We start from the raw sequence: 17709 nt of genomic DNA on the forward strand, positions 1-17709 counted from the left end.
AATATAACAAAGTCTGCATGTGTTTTGTCTGTAACTATTTTGTGTTTTGTCTGTAACTATAAAAAAACAACAACACGAAAATCATTCAGAAAAGTGGCTCGCTGCAAATATTTTGGAGTTTGTTGTTGGTAATCCACAGACACAAAAGATCCCAGAATAAATTGTTGCGTTTGTTTAAGGGGTTTTACGGGACCAGACTATTTACCTGGTATGCAAATACCAGGTCCACAATCCAGGTGATTGTGGCCCTGGAGAGCTGTCTGACACAGCGTGTGTCCCGGGTATTTCTTGTCTTCAGTGTACCGGTATCTTTTGAACACCCACCATAAGGGAAACCATAGAGCATTAAACATGTCTAACCACAGGCCACCTGAGACTGGCCCTGACATTTAGACAAAACAACTCTGAAGTTAAAGTGTAAAAAAGTGGGCATGGGCTAAATTTGGCTGTGTCGTGTTTAGTGGACATTTACTCAGAAATGTAACATAATCACAGTGAATGCACTTTTGTTAGCAGTTCTGCAGGACGCGGTGAAATTACAACACATTTAAACCTTTTTCATGATTGAGCACATCTTCAAAGGACCTGTTGAACCTGCGTTTATATGAAATGAGTTGTTAAACCTCTTATTTTAGCAGCTAATGTTTGTAACATTTGTATTCCCCTAGCTTCTAACATGCACGCGTTAATAAGGGCTGAGGCGTCTAATGGGCTGAATCCTGGCCGGGTTTTGTTAAATGATGCGTGCGACTCAACTGCACGACATAGATGAAACCATGGAAATGTAATTCTTGGGGGGTCTGAATATGTCAGCGTGCCCTGTTTCTTCCCGTGTGTAAAGTTCACATTCTTCTTAGACTTGATCAACATTAAATGACAAAAACAAAGAAATGCTTCCAGGTGGTCTGCAGGGCCAATGCTGCAAAGCAGAACAAAGAGTTTGTTGTTTTGATGAGCCAACAGTTTCTCTGCAGAGGGCCTGTTTTACCAACCTGTCCCGAGCAGAGCCCAGTGGTCTGAAACACAGAAAGAGTGAGAGTCATTGTGCACACTGCAGCTGTCTTAAGTGACTTTTAACCAGTATGCTCCAAATGTAAAACCATTCCTTCCCTTTAACATAATAACTATAATGTCACTTCCCAGAGCTCTCTCCCTAAATTGCAGCATGTATAGGTTTAACTGCAATGACAGCTTGCTGGAAGATCTTTCTATGACAGGCCTGATGACTATTTTGGGTCTCTGACCTTCTTTCCCGACAAAGAGCTTCTGTTAATCTCTTCTATAATTCCCGGACCGAATCCCTTCTTTTCCTGGATAATGCAGCTACTGTAAATAACATTTTCCAAGGGTACAGAATTGGCTTTTGAGGCACATCTGAAAACCTGTAAGTATATGTCTCTCTCTCTCTCGCTCTCTCTCTCTCTCTCTCTCTCTCTCTCTCTCTCTCGCTCTCGCGCTCTCTCGCTCTCTCTCTCTCTCTCTCTCTCTCTCTCTCTCTCGCTCTCTCTCTCTCTCTCTCTCTCTCTCTCTCGCTCTCTCTCTCTCTCTCTCTCTCTCTCTCTCTCGCTCTCTCTCTCTCGCTCTCTCTCTCTCTCTCTCTCTCTTCTCTCTCTCTCTCGCTCTCTCTCTCTCGCTCTCTGCTGACAGAGTTGGAGGTGGACAGTCGTGTCTGGATGGCACAAGGTGAACTGTTCTGTCCAATGGCACATATAAGACTTTGAAGAGTTTCCAATTGGTGTTTTTTCTCAGCTATTTACAGTTCTGTATTTCAAACAAAATCTCCAAATGTGGAAGTTTGAGGTCCTGCGGTAGAAGACGAGAGCATTGCAGTCCTAATACTGGTGGACTTTTTCTGCTGCTGTGTTTACGTTGGTCGAGTCACATTCTGGTCAGATTGCAACAGCTCTCGGTTGAATAAAACTGTGGTGGTAGCCGCTGCTTGAATCCCATCTTATGCCAGACAGACAGGTGGACTCAGACTGTGTCTGGAAACTGTAGAAGCATTTAAATGGTCGCAGCTTTCTTAAGTGGTGACTACTGAAGGGACAGAAAATTTGATCAAACATATTTCCCAAGATGGAAACAGGCCTCACTCACAGACTGTGCTGCAGTGTGCATCTCATTTGGTCGGCCAAACCAGCCATTTCCAGGAGGCTGTTTCCACTTTGGTTGCCGGAGTGAATTTTCCTTTCTTTTATCCAAAGCCATCTGTTTCTATTTAGACTAATGATTTGTTTTATAACACAGAGATGCACCCGTTCCTTTTTCTTCTTAAAGCCAATATGTGGAGGTTCTGTATGACATCTTTGCTTTTAATAAAATGGGCTAAAATTGGCTACATGATGCTTTAAGCTCATTCATCGAAAAATGGGGGTAGGAGGGTAGCAGTTTGCATTGCTTCAAGATGCTAAAGTTTTATAAAACTGTATGCTAGTGGCTTTAAATCTGTATTAATTGCCCCCATTTTCGGCACTTTGGGAATGTGCAAAAAGCTGAAAAACACCTATAATTGACACTATGTCTTAGCAAATGTCTTAGAAGTTGCCTTTTTACACACCCACCAGATATACAGATCTTGTCACATTATCATTGACGTAGAGTTGAGTCCCCTGATGATGACGAATGTAATAGTCATTCTCCATTTTGCTCCGCCAACTCCTGAGTGAAATATCTGACTCTTAAGCTGCTAAATGCTCCACTATGTTCACAAGCCAGTTGCTAACTTTGTCTGTCTGTGGGTTTATCAGAGCTGCCCTCTGCAACAAAGCTAATGAGGAAGGTAAAATGCAACGTAGAGCTGAGTGAAGCTGCAGAGCGAGGTGAGCCAGGAGGTTGTTGTGACACGAAGAAACCACAGAGAATAAAACCCACTTTCACATGACCCCAAAACTCACTGACCTAGCAGCTAGTTCAAACAGACCAATGGGTAATGGCCTTCTTTGAATGGGAACATGTGTAGAGGTCTGATTGATTGACTCAAAAAAGAGCCAATATCTATTTAGACTGATATGTTTAATGAGTTTTATAGTTACCAAAGAAAATTCGAAATGCCACAGATGTTACCCAAATGAGAAATTTGAAGATTCCACCTTAACCAGCCTCCACTAAAAATCTCCAACTTTTCTTGGAGATTTTAACTTTTCAGTTACAGATATCGCTGAGACTGGCAGTGCCTCCCAGTGAATGTCACACAATCATTTTTTGGTTTCAATAAAGGCCGAAGGTCACATAGCAAGTATTCCTAACAGGGTGAGGAATCTTCCTAAGACAATACACATGAGGGGGTTTTTCTTTCTATGATGCTGATTTAGTCAAAAATATGTTGAACAAAAGCGGAGCAAGACATTTTTGTTCACCCAAACTTTGAGGTCATGGTTATTAAGGGATTTCACTCATGCAAAATGTTTTTCGTCAGGTATTATGTTGCATTTCTAATGACAGAGCGTTCTCTTCCTCTATTGCTTTAAGTCAGTGTAAATTGCATACCTTTACTAACAGATGCAGAATCAGAGATTTCAAACATAAATGAGTTTCATGTTTGCACTCTTCTTTCAAAGCTCGTCACGTTCACTTTATACAGTGTGGAGCCCCTCTGTCGATTGCAGAGTTTGATCCAATCTATACGGCACAGACAAAGTGGTTAGCTTCATCGAAATTAAGCTAATTATACTCCACGCCTGTACACAGTAAGCTATACTTTCACCCGCTATTATCGCTCTAAAGTTTTGTGACTGTGAAACACCCTCTCCAAATTAAAGGTCGAAAATGTGCCAAGACCTGACATTATAAGTTGGGGAGCTGTTATTGGGAGTAACGAGCCCAGTCCTAAAACCCATCTCTCCAGTCTTTCCAGTTTGACATCAACTGAGAGCTTATGAGCTCCAGCTTGTGGAAATCAGACTTCTTCTCCAGTCTGTGCGGAGAGCCAGAGAGGTTTTTTTTTTTTTGAATTTAAGCTTTCTGCTCTGTGATGAAATGCAATAAACTGTTAATGTCAGTAATCACCTGAGGATGAGAAGAAAAAAAAACATTACAGTTTGTGCAATCACATAGAGGTGCACAGACACACCTTGTCTAACACGTTTCCAAAACAGACAGCTGGAAGGTATTTTCAGCCTTTTCAAAACAGTGTTTCTTTTTTTATTCATGACTTTAATGAAATAAATGAATTTGTATTTTTCTTTATAAACAGGCTGCAACTATATATAAGTGCCCAGTATATAATATCCATGCACACACTTGAAGTTAGGTGATTTGCAGTGCATTCAGACGGTATTGAAACGTATTGATGTGCTTTTTTTGCAAACTCCAAGCATGCTTTCATCAATATTTCACTGAGGAAACTTTCTCCCATCTCCAAACAAAATCTGTGGAGCTCAGCCATCAGGTTCTCGGTCACCTCTCTTACTAAGGCCCTTCTTCCCTGACTGCTCTGTTTGACAGGGCGTCCAGCTCTAAGAACACTTCTTCCATTAAGAATTATGGAGGGCTTGTGTTCTTGGGAACCTTAAATGTGACTTTCCCCAAATCTATGCCTCCACACAACCCTGTATCTTGTCATCTGTGAGACCTTATACAGGTTTGTGCCTTTTCAAATAATGTCCAATCAGTTTAAATGAATGACAGGTGCACTCCAATCCAGGTGTAGAAATGTCTCAAGGATGATCAAGATAACTGGGAGGCACCTGAGTTAGATTGTAAGTGTCACAGCAAAGGATCTAAATACATTTGTAAAAATCTGGTTTTCACTTTGTCATTGTGGGGTAGAGTGCAGTCATGAGGGAAAATTTACCAAAACGACTTTGGCATAAGGCTGCAGCATAACAAAATGTGAAAAAACCTTTGTGAATATATTCTGAATGTACTGAATAATGTCTTCTACCCGTGCAACAAAAATAATAAAGATACAGTTATCCTGCTGTAAATGGGAATTTTAGATGGCGGAATATAGACAGATTAAGATATTTATACCTGTTCAATAATGTATTTGGTACTTTAGCAATCATTAAAGTGTAGATGCATGAAGAGAAAGAGTTTAAAAAATGTTTAAAGTACTTTTTCTACCTCAGGATTTGAACACAGCGTGCTTTCCCAAGTTTTTATGGGTTTAACAAACATGCTTATTCTGGTTGACTCATACATAATAGTGGCTGTTGCCATGGTTTTGTTGCTTCATTAAGCAACATGTTAAGCATAAAAAATGTTATGTTGTGTTGCTTAGTTGGTTTGGTGTTTAGACAATGGAAAGCTAGAGAGCTTTATTTAGGATGCTGTGATTCACGGTGCTGTCACCACAATGACTGCTCTTTGAATTACTGCTGTATCTGGACCCACAGGGTTTGAATATATGCTGAAAGCTGACTAAACACATCATTCAGCAAACTATCCATCATGGATAGAGCTCGTGATTCAGTGGCAGGCAGCACCAAACAACGTAAAAATGGTAAAAATACCAGTACAACATTGGAAAAAGTATTATTTGCAAAATTCTTAATATGAAAAGTAAAAGTACTTGCTCTGCAGAAAAATACAACATGACTGATATATTGTTATATATGACTGATGATTAATTAATGATTGAATTTATGATTCATATTGTTCCATCAATGTGTAAGTGGCATTCTACTGTTTAACTGGTTGAGGTGGAGCTTCTACTTTATGTACAGTGAGGTCGTTTAGTCAATTGGTTCTCATTGCTGAACTCCCGTTGGACAGTAGCAGTTCATTCAAGCGATGATCTCAAGCAGAGATGATGAAAGGTCCACAGAGGTCTGGTCACCATGTATTTCCTTTTCATACTTGTAGTTTTTAGCATCACTTGAGGAAATGTATCAAACTATGCACAACTCACTCTTGAGCCATAAAAGGCTTTAAACAACTTTTGTCACATATGCAGTAATGCTTCCCAAGTCCTGCAAACATCCACAGCTGGTACCAAGTTAACAGCTAAAATAAAAATGAAGGAAAATGTGACCATTTCATTTAAGAATAAATATTTGCTTTTCTTGAGTACTTCTTGGTCAGAGAACATCTTGCACTCTTTTGGAATTGTTTTTATAGATGCAAAGTGATGCTCGGTAACTCTTGAAATACCCTCAAGTATGGGTATAGTGTTGGTGTATGAAACCACAAAATGCAGAGATGCCGTGCAGCTTCACGTCAGCCGAGATTCATTCCATTCTTCTGCCCTCCGTGGTAGTTTGGGTTCATGAAAGTCTTAATGAAAGCCTTGAAATATCCTTCGTTCGATGCTTTCAGAGAGATTGGATCTGTACAAAGAGACTTGTAATTCTATGCTAAAACGACATACCTCTAATTTGCCTGAGCTCTGATTGGAGCTTTGCTTGCTATATATATACGTTTATGATAGCTCATGGGATTTTTTCTGCTCTAAAATACAGATTGCTTGAGATTCCTGGTGCAGTAGCTTTGGTTCAAAGATTGAATGAGGCCTTTTTTGCAGCCTTTTGAGGTTAGTTGGGTTAGTGGATTTCATTCCTTTATCATGTAGGTTACAGTAAGTTCAGTCCTAGATCGCAGAGGGAGGGCGTTTTTGACTCCTGCGGCTGACAACAGGGGGTGCTGGGACATTTTCAACTCCCTGGCCTATCTGTTGTGGTCAAGGGTGTGTTCATCTGTGGTGAACATTGGCGCTAAATATCTAATTATGCGTTGTCCCACATTCTCAACTTTCCCAGGGTAGAGTAACAGTAACGTAATGTGGTATAATATGCTCTGTAATCAGTGATGTCAAACATCACACGAGGCTCAGTCTCTCAGAAGAAGCTCAGGAACTATTGAGGACCTAGTAAAGAACTCACGCCCCTCCTGTTGTCAGAGCTTTAATCATCTTTGCTTTACACGGGACAGATAATGAAGCCATGTTTGTGCTGCTATAATGATCACCTGCAGATTGCTTAACAGCTCTCTTTAAATATAAGCAACAGGATGCTTCAAATTAAGATCTAAATTAGGCTCGTTTGTTACTTCTTAATGAAAGTTGACATGATCTTTTTTTGTTTTATGTCATGTTGTGAAACTAAACTGTACATCATGTGGATAACGGGGTTTATTTGTATGAATGGGTGTGGAACAACGAAGCAAAACACTGCCAGGTTGCCGTTTCCTCCCCAACGTCCAAATTGTCCAGAGATGAAAGGTGCTCGACCTGGAAATGAGACACAAGCTTCCAGATTAAAGAAAACCCAGGTGGACAACCACAACTGGACCCTTTGGGCCGAGCATTTACTCTCCACCTGAAATTCACTCATTAGAAAAGAGCAGCGTCAACACATAGGGCTCCCAAAAAAGCCTCAAACTTTCCAAAAATGAACTCTCATTCTTCATCCAAAATTGAGTCATTAAGTAGCTCGCAGTACAGATGATTAAGCTAATGCTACTAAAGTTGTTTAAGAATATATCTATTTACGGTTGACTTCAGGCTGGAGAAAGAAGTGTTTCCATCTACATGTGTGTACACGCGATATTTATGTGAGATTTCTGGCAAGTTCCTTGCAAGACTAGAAGCTTTTGGAATCACCAAACGGACCTAAGAATATCATCGCGAGTAAAGGCATCAACCAATCACGTTGAGTGGAACGGGCTGAGTTGCGCCTGTATGTATGAAACAACCTAGCGGAGGCTTGGTAGTCCAAACCAAGACGGCCATCTTTAATACTCCTTTCAACTTTGACAAAGGAAGAGCATCCACTCCTGCCATTCTTACCTTTCACAATAAAAGCCCAAGGCATAACATATTGGCAGGCGAGTATTTAGCATTTGCGTGATGTTTTTTTTGTCACGCCCTGAGGTGATTAAGGCTGTGTTAAAAATATGAATACTTTTCTGACCACCCCTTTCCCCTTACAATTTTGGTCCCTAATCACTTTCACCATATTTGTAATAATATAACTGACCTTTTAGGGAAACTAATTATCTGGAAATTACATGTTTTGCAGTTCGGGTAATTATTCTAAAAGTGGCAGTTATTTACAAATACAAATATGCCATATCTTCCTCAAAAAGCTCAGTCAAGAGAGCAGTTTTGAGCACTGAAGGAGACAGTGAACAATATCAGCCCTGCAGACATGGTGACATGTCTCTCTATACCATATGATGTATATAACCAGGCCTCCGTGCAGCAGGGCAGAGTGGGTGTCTCTGTGGTTACCGTCTCTGCCCTCTGTGTCTCCAGTGGGCCACTTCTCCCAGTGGCATTCTGCCAAACCCCAAGGTAGCAAGCCATGAAAATGAGAGCGTTGCCTTAGGAGTTAAAAAAAGATATGTTTTGATCATCCTCTTCAGCTATTTATTCCCATACTTCTTCTGCTATCTATAGAATTAGTTTTGCGGGGGAAAGTTGAAATTAAAATTCAATCATTTATGTTTTCTGCTACCTTACCATTATTGCTACCAAAAGGGTTGCACATTAAGATTCTCCTTGTGTCTCTGCAACCACTAAGAGACTGAAAAATGCGTCATAAGGGACATGATACCGTAATTTGTGGCTTTGACCATAAATGTGAACACAGAGAAGCATTGTGTGTTCATGTTTCCCATCGGCTTTATTTAGTTCGATACCTGATGCGATTTCCATAATCCTGAGACAGTATTTGCTTCATAGTCTTTTTTAGACTTGGTGCCAACATGTGGAATATATATCTTCATGTATTTTTATGATGTTAAACAAATAATGAACTTAAAGGTATTGAATATTAAACCAGCACGTTCTCACCATTGTATGTTGTTGACATTCCCTTTTAGGGTCCCACAGACCCGTCTTCCATTGCAAAATCAAACATCGGTTCTTTTGAATATCTTTTTCTTATTAAAACCTAATGCGTAGAAAAGTATAGAAGTAAGACTTTCCCCGCTTTGCCACAAACTCGATGAATGTGATAGAATACGAAATGTAAAACACAGTTATTACACCAAATATGGAAATATATATTGTTTTATATGTAATGTGGGATTAGATGCACAAATGATTTTTGTTCTTCAAAGAGAAGTTTATTGACAAATAAATGTACAGTGTGTTGTTCTTCACAGTGACGTCATTTAAGGACAAGAGAGTTCTAAGTCCCATTTAGGCCTCAAACTATTAAACTATTCAAACAAATTCCAATATAGAAGTCAAAGTGGACTTATTTGGGATTTAGGAGGCTAAAGTTGCATTAAGAACACTGTCAGCATCATGCAGTCGCAGATATAGAGAAGTGTATTGAACAAAGTTGTACAGCTGGAGCCCAAACAGAAGTAATGCATCAGTTAAAAATCATGTTCAGAAGCAATTTTCATAAAATTAGGAAGAGCCATGAACTACAAAACCAATAAAACAATGTTAAATCAGATTTTAGAATGAACTGTGTTCTATAGGCAAAAAGGTCCGATGCATCTCACCATTACTTTCTGCGTCCATATGAAACAAAACGATGTTAGCATGTAAACAATTATATCTTACAGTCCAGACAGTCGACATTTTGTCTTAAATTTAGAATTAATAAAAGCACATGTGGTGGCATGGATATTTATAATAGGAGACCAATGTCTGGATAACCCACCATACTTTCTTTCATAACTGTTCTTTAGTGCATCCAATCCATTTTCTCTCATGTGTAAAATCATGTCCATCTAGCCGGAACCCCAGAGCAACCTGCAGTGACCCAGAGCACCCTGCAGTGAACTAGAGCACCCTGCAAAGACCCAGAGCACCCTGCAGTGACCCAGAGCACCCTGCAAAGACCCAGAGCACCCTGCAGTGACCCAGAGCACCCTGCAAAGACCCAGAGCACCCTGCAGTGACCCAGAGCACCCTGCAAAGACCCAGAGCACCCTGCAGTGACCCAGAGCACCCTGCAGTGAACTAGAGCACCCTGCAAAGACCCAGAGCACCCTGCAGTGACCCAGAGCACCCTGCAGTGAACTAGAGCACCCTGCAAAGACCCAGAGCACCCTGCAGTGACCCAGAGCACCCTGCAAAGACCCAGAGCACCCTGCAGTGACCCAGAGCACCCTGCAAAGACCCAGAGCACCCTGCAGTGACCCAGAGCACCCTGCAAAGACCCAGAGCACCCTGCAGTGACCCAGAGCACCCTGCGGGGACCCACAGTACCCTGCAGTGACCCAGAGCCCCCTGCTGTGACCTAGAGCACCCTGCAGGGTCCCAGAGCCCCCACCTACTGTACTGAACTCCAGATTGCAAGAGTTTTACATTCACATGAACATGAGCGACAGATATGAACTTCTTATATTCAATAAGAGGGGGATCTAAGTGCATCAAGTAAGAAAAGTAAATATTACATATCATTTAAATGCACCAAATTGGTTTCTTAATTTCGGTAGAAGAAGGTGTGTTTGTACTTATGTCTGTATGTTTTTACCTTTTGGTTGCTTAAGGTTGTTGGTCAACATCAAAGATGAGAAAAACATGTTTGAGGCACAGCATAACCGCAAATGTACCAAACAACATGAATACTCTCTGAGGATGTCCTTGAGAGGGAGGAAGAGGAGATAATCCTGGCCTCGGGTCCACCCAGTGGCCACTGGTCATCAGGCACTGCCCAAAGATCAGCCAATCACAGAGCAGCAGCCCTTACAGTCAGTCCATATAAACCGCGAGGCTCTTTCACATCTCAAAGTCACAAAGAAGTTGATGCTTTGCGTTTTTACATTGCAGCTGTTTATCCAGGAGTGCTTACAATGACTTAACACTAGATCAAAATGAAATGCATAGATTATCAAAATTACAAGGAGAAGATATGGAAGAGTGGACGTGGCAATTTTTCATGCAACCACATAAAAGAGAAAGGCTAGGTGTGTGGTTTTCTTGTGTTTTCTGTGATATGAGTCCATTTATTTATATGAGTCAGAGGTTAAATATATACACTCCAATCTCAGATCAAAGATCCTAGTTACACTCACAAAGAGCTGCATGTTGTAACACCCACACCATGAAAGATTAAATGTGCACAACTCTCAGTGGGAGCAATGAAAAAGTCCCACAAAAACTTCATATGAATAAAAAAATGGAAGACATCTTAGCAAGGACATCACAAAGAGATAATCTCCTCCAACATGCTTATAATTCACTATTTATCTACACTGCAATTAGTCACTCACCCCAGGCCCAAAAACACTCAACACTTGCAAGCAGTCCAGTCAAATGCACAACTGTTGCTGTTCCAGCTCCTCAAGGCGTCTCCTTAACCTTTGACCCAATATGCAGGATCAGGATAAAAAAAGACTGCTATAGCCTTAATGACTGAATTACAACAAAAATAGACAAATACATCTTTAATGTCCTCTGAGCTATGTTCATCCCTGTGGCGTAGTTACAAAAGGATACGGTGGAAGAAGATGGTCAATATGCATGCGATACTGTTTTAAAAACATGGGTCCTCCAACTTTCAGAATCCATAAATCAACTGTGTATTTTACGTCTGATTACAAAGTATTTTAATATCAAGTTGCACGAAACAAGAAATCCCACACTTTCTAAAGCACATAAACACACAACTTGAAACACACAGGGTCCACTTTTAACTGGAAATGAAGAAGTCAAACATCACATTTTACAGTCCCATTGACATACACCGATGTTCTTGGCAAAATATGTCACAGATTTTTCACCAAAACCGGCAGATTTGAGTAATTTACAGATCTACAGTAAAGCTTGGTCTGACTGGAAGTCACAGTGAACCTCAGGGAGCCGTCTGTCAGCAGCCATCTTAGTCAAGTTGGAGTCAGCAGCCATCTTAGTCAAGTTGGACTGACTTGGTGGGAAGTCTGGCTTTATATACGTCTATTCAACTTGCTGAGACAAATCTGTGGATATCTCATAGAGCACCGCTGCCTTTATCGATTTGTCGACTGTATATCGTGGAACTCTTCAGTTGTATAATACTGATCATCATTCATTGTGTTTATTATTATTCCAATGTTTTTGTGAGATTTATTTTTAAACAGAGCCAAAACATGGAGACCATGCTGTATTTTAGTGTATTTTCATAAAATGTTCAGTCCCGGTTGTAGCAACAAACAAGATGAAGTACATAAAATAGCATCATTACCCCCGGGATCTTGGCTATGGTGATATTGTCTTAAAATCAAGATTAAATATGCGAGGACAAAAATCGTATTTCTTTCCTTTATTGCATCTCCATCTATTCTGGAGTGGTAATATAAACAGGTTGACTTACAATGGATTCATATTAATTATCATCTTACCTTTTTAAAGGAGACCATAAATGTGCATATGAGTTTGATTCATTTTTGGTTGTTATTTTAGGTGTTTTTTTAGGGAAAGGGCTACGGAGGTTAATGATATAGGATTTTCATACTGTACATGTGGACATACTGGAGTGTGTGTGTTATTATTTGGAGTAGCCTACATGTCTGTTATGTTGCCTAAATGATATGTGGCTGACGTTGCTAAAAATTGATTCTGATTTCATGTTCCATACACTGCAAAGACAACCTGTTTGCTTTTCATTTTTAAACCTGTAATTGTGTTTTTTGGGGCGGTCATAAATGTATATTAATGCACAAGCTGAATTTAAAAAGTCTCTCACGTGTAACCTCTCAGTTGTTGACTTTCTATTTACAGCTTTACGCAGGCAAATACACACAGTCAGTGGAAACCATGAGCCATATATATACAACCATGCAAGATGGGGAAATTCCTTTTGGTCATCAGATTGACCACAGGTGGTTTCCATGTTAAACACCACTGTCTGATCAGTGAATATATGCCCCTGAGTGTCCTCCACTTTATAGCTATTGCTGTCTACAATGTCTCTAGGAAATAGCTCAGACATGCCGCCCTGAAAAAGTGCACTGCTTGCTCTTTTGCATCTTGAAACCAGTTATTTACACAAAGTATTAAGTTTTAGGCCCATGAATTGCATCCTTGTACAGTTTGTCGAGATGAAACAGTGTAAACTAGAAAAATGATCAGGTAGGATGCAGATACTTTCATTCATGTGATCCTCAAGAGTGCAGAGATGCACATATTTGCATAAACATACAGTCATTTGCTTTATCGGTTGGTGTCTTTACGGTGAGAAAAGAACAGGACAGCTTGTGTGCGTCAGCTCACCAGTGAGGTTACAGGCAAACTGTGGCTCTGCAAGCTCTCTCTGACAAACCATACACTTCTGCCCCTTATCCAGTCTGACCTTTGTTTTTGAGGCCTGCATCTGCAGAGGAGAGAGGACATAAACAGCGAGGTGAAGAATACGAAGGAAACAAGAATACACACAATGTTCATGGAATGAAAAAAACAAATAACATAATGTCATTAAACTCACCCAAATGACCTTGTGCCGGGTGAGCTCTGCCTGTAACAGAGCCTTTTGCAGCTCTGCCATCCGCCTCTGGTGGAATGTTTCTCTGAGGGATCCAACTAAGAACTGGGAGACCAGTTGAACAGACCAGGAATCAGGCAGGAGCTGGATGACCTTCTCTGCTGCAAGGACCCGAGGGTTGTTGTTGAGCAGATCCGCGGCAGCGCTGCTGTGATCCTCGGAGCTCAGGTAGATTTGGAGCAGGGTGAGCAGCAGCGTCTGCCTGAACTGTGTGTCCCGGCCCTGGGCAGCCCTGCCGCAGTAGGCCTCTGCAGCTTGGAGGTTTCCCTCCTGGTGAACAAGCACCTGCAGTGCCTCAAAGTGTCCACCGCTCCTACCGAGGAGAATGGCTTTCTCTATGTTCAGGGTTGCTGACTCGACTCTCTCTGCAATGAGAATAATGCAATCAAATTGAATCACAATACAGTAATGATTCATTTCATCAAAGGGCGCCCACACACCATATACAGTGGAGACGTCATAAAATCTGGATTCCCATAGCAGCTGCTGCAACTTCCCTCTGGTCTTCCTCAAATCTGATTCCTCTTCCTCTCGCAGCGACTGAGTAACATATGCCAGGGCCAGGCGGTTGTGATGTTTCTCCTCCTGGGGGCAGATTACACAATCATGTCTCAGTGCATTCAATAAAGGAGTCGGGGATATTATATTAGCTGCTGCTGCCTACCTCACTGTTCAAGTCATGGATTAAGAACTCAAGATACAAAAGCAACGCCAGTGGGTACTTCTCCACGAGAGCAAGGACATCTTGTGTCTCAAATCGATCATCTGGTTGACGCTTGTTGAAGATCTGCACCCCTATCTTTTTTTAAATAAAGAAAAACTGTTACTGGATATTTCATTCCCAATCATTTTCATATAAGAAAAGCAATGTAGGTGTCGTTTTGCTGCGTGTTTATATCCATAACACATTGGTTGTTCAACTCTTCCCTCTGCAGTCAGTTGGGAGCATGAAGAAGGGAAAAAGGCACCTCCTGGTTTCTTTGAAGAGTCCAGTCTGCAAATTTCCACACAGCATCTCTGTCTTGCAGTTGACTGAGGGTCCACACGATATGTCCATAAACATCTGAGCAAGACGGGTCTTTGTAGAGGCCATCTGCAATTTTCACCCAAGTCTGGAATAATATAAAAGGCTAAAAATGACATTTTTATACATCACGTTTCTATATAAATATGTTGAGTTTGTTGGGAATTGATACCTTAATTGCATCAACGTGATTTCCATGGCTTTGATAGAGGGAACCTAATGCAAAATATCTGTACATAAAGAGAGTTCACACAGGAAATGGTCCATCAGAAATTGAGCAAATTAGACAAAATATCTCAGATATTGAATTGGTACTTTTCCTTTTAAGAATAATTTGGCATTTAAACAAACCACATTTGTGACTACACATCACCTACTCGACAAATAATCATTTGTTTAAACCTGCTGTGTTGCTCCAAAACAGGAACACAGTGGTCCAGCCTGCACACATTGGGAAATGCCACAAGCTGCTGCAGATTTTCAGTGTCTCCCAGTTCTACACACAGCCTCAGGAGGGCGCAGTCCACCTCCTTACTGCACTTCAAGCCTTGCTCCGTCCCCCTGACTGCTCTGAGGAAGTCTCCCAGGAAGGCCAGGTAATGATGAAATGTCTTCCTGTCACCTTGACAAAGCACCTGGAGAGCCCTGCCCTTGTTCAGTTGATCAAGCTGGGATTGAAATTCGTTGCTGAGACACGACTGGAAGTCAGGGTAGAGGCGGATGATTTCTCTGGGGTCCAGCTCACCCGTACTGTAATGAGCATTGATTTGTGTTCGAATTAAGTGTAGAATTCAGCAGAAAATACCCACTATTCACAAAATCCCCCTATTAGTGTACAGCGTGCTGCGACTTGGCCTTGAATCTAGGGTGTCGTGAACGTGGTTTTACTCTCACATGAATAGATCCCTGGCCTCAGAAAAGCCCTCCTGGTAAAAATGAACGAATCCAGCGAGGCAAGTGACGGCCTTCTGCAGCTCCTGCCAGTAAAGAAAGCAGATCTTAAAACCAGGCACGCAATGGGTAAACATATTCAAAGCACCAATTTGTGAGCCTACTTCAGTGAGGCAGAAGACTGTTACTTTATTAAAAATACACAAAACCAGACAAATTGTAAGGAGTGACTCATCTGCGTGTAAGTTCTAACACCATCACCTCTAACCTGTAACATGAGATGTGGCACAGATTACACTAAATCTCAGACACCATCTGCTGTCCTCAGTTGCATTCATCCAACTGGAATACACCTACACGCTTGCAACAATGTCGTCCATCTACGCCTCGACAGCCTACTTCAATCTGCTCTACAGTGATGAAATATTAAATTGAAACACTCTGATGCAATGCCAGATGGGGTTGTACTGCATGCATATTATCTACACGTATGAATCTATGAAATGGTCAAATTATTGCAGCACTGAAGGTTGTCTTACGTAGGCAGACAATACAGGAAAAGGGAAGTTGAGAAAAAGGGTTTTAAGTTGAAGGTAAAGGAGAAATGCTATTCATTATTCCGTGTCATTCAGCTATCCTCAGGACTTGTTTTGTAACCCTTGAGAAGAAGAATGTTAGAAACCTAGATTTCAAAGCAGGGATGTGTATGTGTCGACAAATTGAATTTCACCTTGTATGAGTCAAGTGGACGATGGCCTTGAACTCCATCCAGCAGCAATAAGGCCTCCTCAAACCTCTCATGCCTCACAAGTGCCTCGATCTGCTCTTTGAGTGGCACCAGACGCAGGCTGAAAATGTCTCTCTCTGTGAACACTAACACACCATCTGAGGGGAGATTTGTTTTGGGTTTTCAGAAACACTGTTTCAGCGAGTAGGAACAGTAGGTGTCAGAATGATTGACTGAATCGGTGCAAGCTGAGACAGACACGGCGACATTTTTCAAAACAAAACCACAATTTGACAGCCGTTCGGTCTGAAATCTGGCAGGATGAGGTGACGAATTGATGTTGACTGGTCTACCTGATGTGGAGAGCAGACCCTTCGCTCCGCTGAGACTCACAGTCTGTTTGCACTGCTGATCTATCATGCTGTAGACAGACAGCACTTGGGGCTGCAGGGTTAGGATGTAAGGGAAACATACTCCGGCTGCCAGCACCTCCTGAGGCCACTGCAGGGGAGGGCGCTGGCATATCCCTGTCTTCATCACAAACATGCCTGAGGGATGAGGATGGAGTAATGATATCTTGGCAAAACAAATATCCTCTGGCAACATGGGTATATGGGGGAGTGGTATGAGATGATTAACTGCATAGCTGCTTTTGAAAGGAAGCATATACAGTAATGCAACAGGAGGATGTCTGTGCTTGACAGTCTGTAAAACAACTTTTACCATTTAGGCAGCTCTTACCCAAAGATTCAGGCCCGTTCAGGAGAAATTCCCCTCGTCCCATTGAGGTTACAATGACACGCTGTCTGCTGTGATTGTGAGGAAAAAGCTCATCGCTGCTCCCAGTCCGAATATCACAGAGGAGATACCTGTCGCTGGTACCTATACACACACAGGCACCATCCACCGCCAAGGCCACAGGGTCCTGGAGCAGCGGGATTTCTCTTACAACGTCCCACCTGTCCACTCCCACCACGTGGATCCGGATCACCTTCCTGCGGCTGGAGGAAGTCACCATCTCCACACATTCTGCCTGGGCTGCGAGCAATGAGTCGCACACCTCGAACAAATACACATGCTGGATCTTCTTGAGGGCCGGAACAGGCTCTAAGGAGAACATGTTGAGGGCAGTAACGCTCCGGTCCCACAGGACCAGCAGATGGTTGAAGAGTGGGACTACCCTCAGTTGGGCAACTTGGTTGCTTGAGCCTAGTTTTCTCACCCTACACTCTCTAATTTTGCTCTGGCCTGGAATCGGGTCTCTATCTGTGCCACTGGGAAGGATGAGATGCAGGACCGTTGCCTCTTTGGTCCCAATATACACATTTCGGTCATAGCACTCAATGCACTGGATGCTGGATTTGTCCTTTTCTTTTGAGGCTGATTGCTTTTCATAGACGTGTGTTTGTGTAAATGCTCTAAAAGCCATTGCAGATATTTAAGGATGTTGGATTTTTGTAAGGTAAAAACAGAAAATGTATCTGCTTAAATTAAAGCTACAGATCTTCTGTGAAATATGACAAATGAGACGTCCCTACCTCTCCGCAGTTCTACTTTCCTCTCCGATTCCTTTGTTTGTGAAGTAGTTTCACCTCCCCATGTGACTATATCCTGTCAGGAAATCTGTGTCAGCATTTTTGCACCACTCATCGTAGCATGTGAGGACACTTACACAACTCATCCAGTGGCCTCACCAAGAAAAC

General features: G+C 41.8%; 1 protein-coding gene across 1 annotated transcript; it reads right to left on the bottom strand.

The window, feature by feature from the left end:
* Positions 1-11435: 11435 nt before the first annotated feature.
* Positions 11436-17528, bottom strand: LOC306790778 (transforming growth factor-beta receptor-associated protein 1). The gene is made up of 11 exons (XM_079287271.1): positions 16748-17528; positions 16360-16554; positions 16010-16164; positions 15283-15365; positions 14791-15138; positions 14561-14618; positions 14333-14476; positions 14029-14163; positions 13805-13949; positions 13308-13729; positions 11436-13196 (listed from the first exon to the last, which is right to left on the bottom strand). The coding sequence occupies exons 1-11, from the start codon at positions 17433-17435 to the stop codon at positions 13053-13055; spliced, it is 2517 nt and encodes an 838-aa protein (XP_079143397.1). The 5' UTR covers positions 17436-17528; the 3' UTR covers positions 11436-13052.
* Positions 17529-17709: the final 181 nt, after the last annotated feature.

The sequence above is a fragment of the Melanostigma gelatinosum genome (genome assembly GCF_949748355.1).
Source record: "Melanostigma gelatinosum genome assembly, chromosome: 16".
Classification (NCBI taxonomy): Eukaryota; Metazoa; Chordata; class Actinopteri; order Perciformes; family Zoarcidae; genus Melanostigma; species Melanostigma gelatinosum.